The 11,526-nt window shown below is 36.5% G+C and overlaps 1 protein-coding gene across 33 annotated transcripts in view; it reads left to right on the forward strand.

Moving 5' to 3' along the window:
* The window catches only part of NRCAM (neuronal cell adhesion molecule), a 153,257-nt gene extending 142,109 nt beyond the window's left edge, over positions 1-11,148 (forward strand). For 14 of the 33 annotated variants that reach the window (XM_069851606.1, XM_069851614.1, XM_069851633.1 and 11 more), the window contains 2 exons: positions 177-255; positions 9,887-11,148. In XM_069851606.1, the coding sequence (XP_069707707.1) occupies positions 177-255; positions 9,887-10,124 (317 nt within the window). In that variant the 3' untranslated portion in view covers positions 10,125-11,148. Of the gene's footprint in view, positions 1-176; positions 256-1,985; positions 4,050-9,263; positions 9,322-9,886 lie in introns of those variants that run through there. The other 19 variants (XM_069851538.1, XM_069851445.1, XM_069851473.1 and 16 more) reach the window with 5 other exon arrangements.
* The last annotated feature ends 378 nt before the right edge of the window (positions 11,149-11,526 follow it).

Below are 11,526 nucleotides of genomic sequence, written 5' to 3' on the forward strand. Positions count from 1 at the left end.
AACTGAAAGATCTTTTCCTTCAAAAGAAAAACCATAACAGGCTAAGGCCCCCAGTTCAGAAAATATTTTTTACTTAAACCATGTTCCTGTCAAATGCGGTCAGTTTGAGAAATTAACGTCTTAAGATTTCTCATCTTGCAGTTTAATGATAAAAACTACCATTTCAAATATTTTAGTGAAGGAAAAGGAGGATGCACATGCTGATCCAGAAATACAACCTATGAAGGAAGATGATGGAACATTTGGTGAATACAGGTGAGCAACTGATGTGGTTTGTCATGTTCACTCTTCATATCACACATGCACTATGTATAATATCACGCTTAATATTTCAAAACTAACTTCTTTTCTGTGTTGGCAAAGATTCTGTATCCAGTGTTGTACAAAAGTATAGACAGCATTTCAACCACACCATCGGGAAAAAAATTAAATATCCAAGCTTAGAATAAGTCATTCACAAATGCAAAGTGAAATCCAGATTCAAACATGATTGTCGCAAAGTGAGGAATCTTTATTTACAAGTTCATCTTTCAGATAATTAAGTTACTAGATACAGTGTCTTTTCAGTTAGCAGTATGGTTTTTGAAAATGCACTTCTAATTGAAGCCTAAGAAAGACAGTCTTGGGGTACATGGACTGGAAAACAAATGTATTTAAAATGACTGCCCATACTAACATCTAATCCAATAACAAGAAAGTGATGTTATATGCAGAGGTGAAGGATTGTCCTCCAAGAAAAAAGAAATCTCATTTTCAATACAAGGTACACGGCAAGCAGCTTCAAAGCATGCAAGAGAGCTCTTTTTCCTGACTCTCTTCCTTATTGTAAATGGAGTCTCCTGGCATCACAAGAAGCATGCCTTGGCAAGTCTGTTAAAATAACAATTAAAAAAGAAGCATTTTATTTGTTTTTTTTAATTAGTATAGGAAATAATGTTATTATTTCTAAATATGTCAATGCAGTAATATTTTAAGTTGATATTATAATAGATTCTCCAGGGCATTCCTCTGTGAAAAGCATTGTAGAAGCTCTTTATTATTTTGGAGAGGTGGCATTTATAAATGTACATAGAAAAATAATTTTTTTTGAGGATCCACTCCATTGCTTCTTCATATAAGAGAAATGTACGTCTTGATCTGATGTCTTGATTCTGAATGCTAAAGAACTGTTTCTGCTTATTTTTCCATGATTTAAAAAAACCTAAAAATACAATACTCTGTGTGGGGGTTAATGAATTCAGAATAGTATTTTATTATAGCATTAAGTGCATATGGATTAATTAAATTCAGCTAATAAAAGGGCAATGTTTGGAAGCTGATATACTACTGTGTAAGTTTTCCTAGGCAATCCTGTTTGTGTGCTGCTTAATTGCTCCCATTTTTCAATACTTGAAACTTTCAACAGTAGAAAAGACCTTTGTACAGAATTGTACAAATTATGTGACCTCAGTGCAGTTTTTCTCAGGCCTAGAAGAAGACTGTTCAAGTCTGCTTTTATGTGTGACCTGTAGCAAGATTTGAATTTATTTCTCTATATTTAAGTGGCTTGAGTTAATCTAAAGAATCATCTAGTGCTTTATGAAATTATTTTATAATGCATTTATCCACCTCATGACTGGTGCATACGGACAGATGCATGCCAAGCTTTCAGACTTGTTCACATGAAAGAGCTCATCCTATGTACCATGCAAAAACTCCTTTCTAAAATATATTTCTGCATAATTAGTCTGTATTGGGCTTTCCTCTTTTTTCCTTAGAGACAGGGCAGCAGCAGCAACCAGTCAGATTACAGAAGATATCTTGGCACCCTCTCTGCAGCCCAGCATCGCTGCATTCACTCAGTTCCCAGGTTGCCTACCACACATGCCACTGGTCATGATGCAGTGCTTCTTTGAGGAAAAAGGGCGTAGGATTTCCTTGAAAAAAATAGTAATTTTTGAAAGATGTAGGAATTCGAGTATTTTGAACTTTTTTCATCACTTCAGGTCCATATCTGCTTGGACAGGAAGGAAACTGGACAAGGAAAAGAAAAGAAAAGGTAGCTGTGCCAATTCTTCTGAAGCAGACCCTGTCTTTACCAAAGCAAAATCTGTGAGATCTGACAGATCCAGCTTCTTCAGAAGGTCAGGGGATCAATACTTCAGCACCAGATCAGACACCTCCTACAAGAGGAGGAAGGCTAGGCAGTCTTCAGAGCTTACAAGGGTTAGTTCTGCCTCTGCTTCCCTCTGCCAAGAGGAAAAAAGGTCAGACGAATGGAAGTACAGGCATGGCTCTAGACATCATGCTTCTGAGCAACAGATAATGGGGTCGGAGGAGGGCTCAGATTCTCAGGCAGGACAGCCATCCCCTTTCCTACAACCCCTCAGCTGCAACTCAGTTCGTGGCTCACTGAAAAGGCAGCAATCTCTCCAGCACTGGTTCAGCCAGAGCCCAGACCACAGCTCAGATTCAGAAGACGCTCAGATCTCCTACCACAGGAAGGTAAGACCTTCTGCTACCACTACTTACTTCTCTGAATCTGAAAAGAATTCATTAATGAAATCTGTAATTTTGCCTGAACTAGCTACTGTCTTAAAGAATGCTTTGACAGCAGCCAGACAAAGTATAACATCTGTGGCACAGGCTAGGTCCCATTCGGTAAAGCGTTCCAGGGTACCAGTTGCAGAAGTTCCAGTGGTTACTCTAGAAACAACTGCGAGCAGCTCCCAAACTTTTGAGTCTCACCATATGGACAGTTCAAAAGGTCAGGCATCTTCTAGGAAGGAGAACTATAAAGCTGACAAGGCTTTGGAGGTTGAGTCATCCCCTGAAGATGAGGATGTGTCATCTGAATCCCCTACAGAAGACGAAGAAGAGGGACCGGATCCTGTGCGTAAGTTTGACATGGAGAATCAGAATTTTCTGTTCAAGTGCATAAAGAAAGTGTTAATGCTAAAATATTCCAAATCTGAATATGCTTCAGAAGAATTGCCTGTTGCATCTGAAGAAGTCAAAGTAGATAATGCTCTTCCTATCCATTCAGCTGTGGAAGATCTTGTCTGTAGGATTTGGGGTAATCCTGAGGCAAAGCATGAAGCCCCAGCACTCCTACATAAACTCTATCCTCTTCCAGTGGATAAAGCTGTTTTGTGGAGGAACTTGCCCAAGGTGGACAGGGCATTGGTTACCGATGCTTCTGTGTTATCAGTACCAGCTAATAGGGATGTTTTCCCTAAGGATCCTACTGATAGAAAGGTTGAGGAAGCAATTAAAAGATCTTTCAAGCTAGTAGCAGCCCAACTTGGAGTATCTATCTATTGCACTTACACTTCTAAAGCATTACTAATATGGCTGGAGGAAGAACGAGCCAGATGCAAAAAGAAATGTGCCTCATCTGGTGTCATGCAGAGGAAACGCAGGCTATGTAAAATTGCAGCTAATTTTATCCATGATGCAGCTGAAGATTCTCTTAGACTTACTGTTAAAAACATGGCATGCCTCATTGTAGCCTGGAGAGCTATATGGCTACGTCCTTGGACATCATCGCAAGATCTAAAACGTAAACTGCTCTCTCTACCATACACAGGCGGCAAACTATTTGGTGACTCCTTGGTTCAGGTCATGAAGGATTTCTCAGAACGCAAATGCTCCTTACGTCAGCTGAAAAAAAAGAGCTCTGTTGGAAGCTCTTCATTTTATTATCCTCACAAGTGTCTGAGCTCCTTTCATTCTCCCCCAAAGTTTAAAGGACAGAAGGGAAAGTATAAGGCTTCACAATTATTGCATGCCAGATATGAAAGGACATCTCACTTTCAGAGAGACACCAGATCAGCAAGAGGAACTTTCTAAGGATATAGACATGCTTCTCTTTTCTCAGTAACTGGGAAGAAAGAAAAACTTTGGATTTTATACTGAATACAATTCAATATTTCTGGACAAGTAAGCCTAGTGCTTAGAAGATTAGTTGTTTCAAAATACGATTTAAATTTTTAAATTACTTAAACCTTAATGACTGACTGAAATCTTCTAGAGAATTCATAGCTTTCAGTTTCAGGGGAGGTTTTTGTCACATTTCAGTTCTGTCACATTCAGGCCTCCCAGTGTTCTTGGGATGGCTTGGATTTGTCTGACGTTCTGCACTCTTCAGCTTCACCTAAGAGCATACTTTCTGCAGAACCAGCCAACTTTGGAAGTAAGGCTTTAGGAAACACAGGTGTTTCAGGAGCCACAGAATAACCAGGTACACTGTGTTCCTGTAACTGGAGGCATACCTGCACTTGTACTTAATAAGGGAAAACGGTGCCTCTGTAGCAAACTACACTACAGTCCCAGTAGTTTCCTGAGAAGACCGAGGTGGTAAATACTGGACAGTCAATCCTTACACCAGGAAACTTCAAGAAGTACCAGAAATTTATGTTCATTTAAGTTCAAATTAAAGACTTTCTAGAGTTCTCATTCAGGATAGTATAGGTGCATAAATTAGCCTAAATTTCTATCCTGGGCCTTAAATCAAGAGAAATTAAAAAGTTATGCCATCTACAGACCTGTGGATTCCTGGAGATGGAGAGACTGCAAGCATGCATTTCTTAGTTAACTTCATAGGAAGTATGGAAGTTTAGCATCTCATTGCAGTCTGCAAAATGTTCTTAGGAAAATCAAATAAGGCAGGTAACTACAGTAGTTGGACTGCTATTGTGGTAATGCAGGATGTTTGCGCATTGTGTTGATTTATTTTGCCTCTTTTCTTTAACACTTTGACACACACAATGTTTTTCCTAGAAATTCTTTGATATCCCATGAGAGACTTTCTGGAAATGGCTAGTGGAGAGTTCTGAGATTGCTAGATAATATAGTACTCTTCCTTCATGTTCTGGTTGATTAACAATGAGAAAATAGTTTTTAACTACTTCTTTTGTAGTTATTCAAGTTTTATTGCAGCTTAGGTGTGTTTCCAGGGGGATTGAGCAATGATTTTTTTTCCTCAGCACCATAATTCTAAGCTTGGTCCCTTATAGTATAAGAGATGATGTCAGTGGACTGCCTGAAGAATTCTTGTCTCTGAATAGTCTGATTGGATTTGGCAGCAGTCTTATTGTGTTCTCATTTATGCACATGTGCTTTCTTTAACAGTTCTTATTTTAATTCTTGAACATCTGTATTACAGCTTTTTAAAGCAGTGCTTTGATTTCTCTTTGTAAAATTTTCCACCAGAAACAGCAAAGGTAGAAAGTTTTTTCAACCCACTGCCATTTAAAGCCAGAGCTTATTCCCCCACTTTTTTTCAGCTTCTGCCAGGATTGAAGATTGAGCATTAAAGAGATGCTAAACAAAAACTACTCAGAAAACTAATACAGATGTGCTTCTGTCTTACCAAGATTAGAAGTAGTAAAATGTTTTGAGCTCTGGATTGATCCAAGTGCATAAGTATATAGGGAAAGCATTTTTCATCTGTGCAGTCCTATCAGTTTAGGAGCATGAGCAGAAAGAAACCTGCAAGGTATTGGGTCAGAGGTTCTTCTGGAGCATGCAAGAAGCTATAGTGTGAGGTGCTTCAGTGACTTTACATGACTGTTTATACTTAAATATTTCTGGGCTGATTTCCTAAGGGCACAGAAAAAGGAATTTATTGCCAACAGATTTCATCTTCTGCAGCCTCTTTCTGTGTCCTGTAGCCCAGAATGCTTTACCTATTTTGTTTGTTCTATGTTGCCTTTCATCTGACAGTTGTGTTATAAGGAAAAGTAGTATATTGCTAACCATATATTGAGTCTTTTTGCATGTCCATGAATGTGGCAAAGTTTAGTGGGAACTAGTTGCCTGCTGGACTGCAGAGGCCTCGTAAAACTGTCTTCCCCATTCTGACTGGTTGCTGCATGTACCCATATCTAAGGAGGAAAAATTGAAAAGTTGAAAGAAGAAAGGAGATTTCAAGGTACCTATTTCTTTCAATAACTGATGAGCTTGTGAAATGGAAGTACTTTTTTAAAAAAAAAAAGTTTGTACTTTGCACTTACACATTATTGTCACCTCCATACTTGTTATATCTCTTAATCATTACCTGCAAATTTGCTACGAGTTTCATTAAACTAAGAAATAAAAGAAACATTTATTCATATATTGGCAGTCATTCATTAAAAGTATTTAAATCACACTTTTAGTGTATGCTTTAGTATTAAATACTGTTCTTGCTAAAAGGGGAAGAAATGCGTGTGGTGCATATCCATGTTTATCAAATCATCTGGTATATATCAATGAGAAACTTTCATCCTTGAAAAGCTTTTAGTACAGACAAATAGCAGAAGTCTCACTACACATAACTTTCATGTCTGTCTGTTACAAACATAGAATTCACACCAGTTCTCATTTCTTGCTTTGTTCCTTCCCAGTACGTGTGGTCTCACTGTTAGTTGTACGCACTCCATATATAACACTTAATCAAAACTCCTTCAGTTTTCCAGTCTAATTTTAGTCAACTCACTTTTAACTTTATTATTTATTTCATGATGTTATACTATGTCAGTCTAAAAGTCAGCAAGCGAAAGCACAAACAAAAACTAAGAGAAATTGTGATCTATCCTGGTTGCATTTTGGAATAGTTTTATGAACAATCTTAAGCAAGATCAGCAAATCCTGGAGATATTTTTATTGAAATCTATGGCTTTAATGTGTTTTTGAAATATAGCACTATACATTCACACAGCCAGTATATGTTCAATAGCTCTTAGGTCATCCATATTCATAATGTAATTCAATGTCTTTTGCACTTTGTTTCTTGGCATCAGATAGAAAATACATGCATTTCCCCAGAGCACCAGTGTGTCTTCTCTATTTTGAACCCCCAGGGTTACAAAAGTGCCATCCAAAACATTGATGCCTTCACTCTTTTTCCCTCTCTCTCCTGCTTTGTTGTTTTGCTTTTTATTTCTCAGTTTCTTTCCCTTCCACCCAAAACATTCTATTCATACATTACAAGAGTCATAATCCAGTTTGATGAAGAATAAATGGTACTATGGCATCTATTTCCTTTTCCTGAACTAGGAGTGAAAAGAACCTTGGATAATCCCACATCTTCTTCCACTGCCAAAATCTTGGTGGAACTTCTTTCTGGACTTGTATAGTGCAATAAAGGGAGAGAATCCCCCGATTCAGATTTGATTTTTGTGTGTGCTGTAACCGTGCTATTACACCAGTCTGCACCTCTGTGCAGGTATGCTCCTGGGTAAATCTGCAATTTTGCTGGTTTGATTTAATTATGCAGACAGTAGAATCTGCATCATTGCTAAAATAGAGAAAATTCACAAACACAATACAAACAACTGTGTAAGTATTGCTTCATTGTTTGGCCTTTAAATAAACTTTGTTTTCAAAAATGCAAACACAGAAACCCTAACAGCAGAAGTTCCATTACTCAGTTATCTAAGTTATAAATTACACTCAAGCTTTATTTTGGATTAAATACAAAAATGTGAATTTTTTAATACCGTGATGATGCTTTATTTTTTTACTATATATTCTAGCCTAGTGAATTACATTGCATAAGGCCACACCTTAGAATTTGTACAGGATTTCTGTACCAGTTGGAATATGGTACAAATGCAATTTTAATTTATTTTCATTCCTATGTATTACAGTGTAAGCGATTATGAAGCTGTCCACCTAAAATTAAACAGGAAATCATATGCACAATATTCTTTTTTTTTTTTAAATAGAATTGCCTAGAAAGCATTAACCACTGCAGGTCATTCTTTGGGAGTAGGACTGGGTACTATTTCAAAGTGAGGGTCTGGTCTTCATTTGGCTTGAATACCCTGTTGTAATGATGCTAATGCCCTCTGATGAGGCAATGGAGAAACTGCGTTGTGTGTAATTTTTAAATACTCAACTCTAACTTCAACCTTTTAAATACAGGATCCTTCCAAAATGAACTCTCTTCAGTAATGTCCTTGTAATCTGCTATTTTTTTTTTGCAGTGTAATAAACATTTGCACTTTGCTGCTGGATGCTTGACATTTTGGAGTAGCATTCTTTTAAATGTTACTAGCCTGTATGTTTGCAGTACCACTGAGCACAGAAGACCAATTACATAATATTTATCCTTACGCCATATAAACAGCAATACTAACATTCAAGATTGATATAGTCAAATTTAGAGTTTTCGCCTTTGTGTATTTTAAATGTGATGGTTTTCTTACATGTTAAGATGATAGATATTCCAACCACTTCTTTCTTGTTGTATGCATAGAACAATAAAACCTCTGGTATGCTCTGGTATGTATTAGAGGTGTACTTCTTTTAGAATGTGACAGCTTGTAGTCTTCCAAAGCCAAAAAATGTGATGAGATGAGAAGCAGCAACTTGATGGAAAATTGATGTAATAGTTTTCTAGCAATAGTGGCATGTTTCTCAACAGGACGTTTGCTAGCTAACAATATAATCTGTGTGACCTTGTACGTGAGAGAGCTATATGTATATATATGGTTTCTCTGGATGTTCAAAGATATTAATGAGAAAAAAAAATAAAAAATATAATTATTGGAAGAACTAAGGTATTTGGTTATAGGAGTTACACAGTTATGATAATTTGCTGAGTATAAGTTCAGCCTGATATTGTGGATATTGTAATTATATTTTTATACCCTTGATATTCTAAGGATATTTCTTTTCCATAAGCTGGGAATCTTTAAATAAAAAGCAAAAATCACTTAGTCTTTTATACCCTATATGCAAATAAAGTCACATGTTCTGTTTAAGACAAGGTAAATAATTGCACCCAAAAGTGCAAGCTGGTAATAGTGCTTTTTAGTTGGAAAAGCTTTAGAGCCACTGATGAAATCTTCATCAAGATACTGGAGTGCAGAGTAAAGGATTCTGAAAAGACCCCAGCTACATCTATTGCATGAAATACAAGCTTAGCACAGCTGCAAATTTACTTGAGAATTCTGATGGTGCTGCAGCTTTTCTACTGACAAGACAAAGATCACAGTACTTTGCTACAGGAATCCCTCCTCCCTCCCTTTCTTTCCTTTCCTTTTTCTATTGTCCTCCAAATCACCATCATCATTTTCAGAACATGTCATCAGTTATGGATTAGGGTAAGAAGTTGATCTGATAAGTAATGAAAAAAAAAATCTAAGCATGCTCTTAACTGCTCACCTGTAGCTACTGTAAGCTCTATTGTTCCTTTATCTGTATACAGCAAATGTTTTAGCAATTTTAAGAGCAACTTATTATTGTTAAAATACTGATCACTATCAGGATATGGACTTTGCTTTTCTTCTTAGGCTATTTTCATTTGTTTCTTCTGCACCCTTTTAATGGAATATGTAGGTCTCTTGAAAGGTAAGGTTGAAAATTGCAAGTCTGGCCTGCATTATGTAACAAATTATTTGAAATGCAGCACTCTATTTTCTTTATACTAGTAAAGAAAATCAGTATATTTCATTTAACCAAATTCATTCTTCATTCATGTTCAAGGAGTCAAAGAAATTAAGGAGTTTAACAGACTAACTTCACAGCACATCATAAGCTTGTTACTTTGGAGAACAAATAAATTTTTTTTTTATAACTTTACAACCCTGTTTTTAATGCTTGCAGTTGCATCTAAATTGCTTCCAAGCCAAGGGCACAGGTCTTATCATTGAGAAGTCATGCACGATGGGGGAAAAAAGAACTAAACCACAAGCCCCCCTCCTTCCACTGAAGACATTATCTGTTTAAACCATTCCTACACCATGTATTCATGTCAACTGCATCATATTGATTTGTCTCTACAATGTGATGTGGGTTTACTAAAGGATTACAGGGCTGCACACATGCTTTTTAGAAACTCTGCATGCATGGCTGATTTTGTCTTAATATATAATACATCAGTTAATTCGTTTTGTTTGTTTGTTTGTGTCTCCAGTGATGCAGAGGACCATAAACCTCTAAAAAAAGGAAGCCGGACACCTTCAGACAGAACTGTGAAAAAAGAAGACAGTGATGATAGTTTAGTTGACTATGGAGAAGGTGTAAATGGTCAATTCAATGAGGATGGCTCCTTTATTGGACAATATAGCGGTAAAAAAGAGAAAGAACCTGCAGAAGGAAATGAAAGCTCTGAGGCTCCTTCTCCTGTAAATGCCATGAATTCATTCGTGTAACCACAGAACTTGATCCCCTTGTATCTCCAGTTTGTTTAATGCACTTGTACATCCTCCTCCTCATACTATGAACATGCAGGTAACGGAGCTCCGCACCACAAGATGTTTATGATATGACAATATGCAGGTCAATACAGTTACACGGCATAATGACACACTTAAGTGGTATGTTAGATATGAATCAAGATATGAAATACAATTTTTTTTCAAAACATGGGTATTTTTACTTTTTTAAAAGGAACTGACACAAACAATAACATCAACTTATAATTTTGTTTCCTGTTGAAAATACAGTATAATGCATGGGAAAAAATGCTACACAATTCACAGGTAATCTCATGTACACTATAAAAACATGGTTTGACAATTTGTTATGCAGTCCTCAGCTGAATCCCTGGATAGGAATTCCGTTTTCATTGTCAGAGTGTTATAGTAGTATTATATATAGAACTTCAATGTCTTTGTGGACATTGTTGTGAAATTGGTGACTTAATGTCTAGCTATCATATGTCTTTTTGCAAGACAGTTAGGAACAGTATGTACAGTATATAATTGCTAAATGATTTAAGTATGACACTTGCATTTGCTGATGCTTAATGAGACCCTATTATCTGCTCTTTGCTCCTATTACTTTATAGCCTTTTTAATCTATCAAGTATTACAGCAGTACAGTGTTCTATTTTTACATCAAAACACATTGGATTGATTTTAGGGCATAAAAGATACGCATTGCAATGCATTTTGGACTTTGTACAGTCACTGAAAGAAAAACTTTAATATGAGAGAAAATGTTCCAGAAAACAGGGCAAAATACATTCAGTGCCTTTATACAACATGCATTCCATAATGTGCTGTACTACTAAATCAGTTGGTGCAGTAAACTGTGATTAGTGGACCACCGTCATTGCCAAATAAAATAAAAAAAGTAGAGAATAAAAGTGGTATGAAACTGTTGTGCTAAAAAGGTAAGGGTTTTAGTATTTTAAATTACACATAGAAAAGTATGATTTTTTTTTCCTTTAAACAGAAGATAAATGCTTTCTACACAGTTACAGCACAACATGTTTCATGGCCTTAGAAGATTAAAAACAAAACATAATCAGATTTAAATGATTTACTAACACAGCATGGTATAAGCCCTTGTAAAAGAAATTGTTAAACAGCCAACCACACCAGCAAGAGCTCATTTCCCTCTGTGTCCTGGCCTGATCAGTGTGGCAGCTTTGTAATTATCTACACCCTGAAGCAGTGTAGGGGTTACTGCTCAAACCACAGAATTCAATCTGACAAGTGCTAGTATTGTTCAGTGGTAAAGGATTACCATTATCAGTTACAAAATTATTTTCTCACATACTATTATCAATCAAATGTTTACCTCCAAATATAAATTTTTATAACAACC

This window comes from Phaenicophaeus curvirostris, chromosome 1, assembly GCF_032191515.1.
Source record: "Phaenicophaeus curvirostris isolate KB17595 chromosome 1, BPBGC_Pcur_1.0, whole genome shotgun sequence".
In the NCBI taxonomy this organism is placed as follows: Eukaryota; Metazoa; Chordata; class Aves; order Cuculiformes; family Cuculidae; genus Phaenicophaeus; species Phaenicophaeus curvirostris.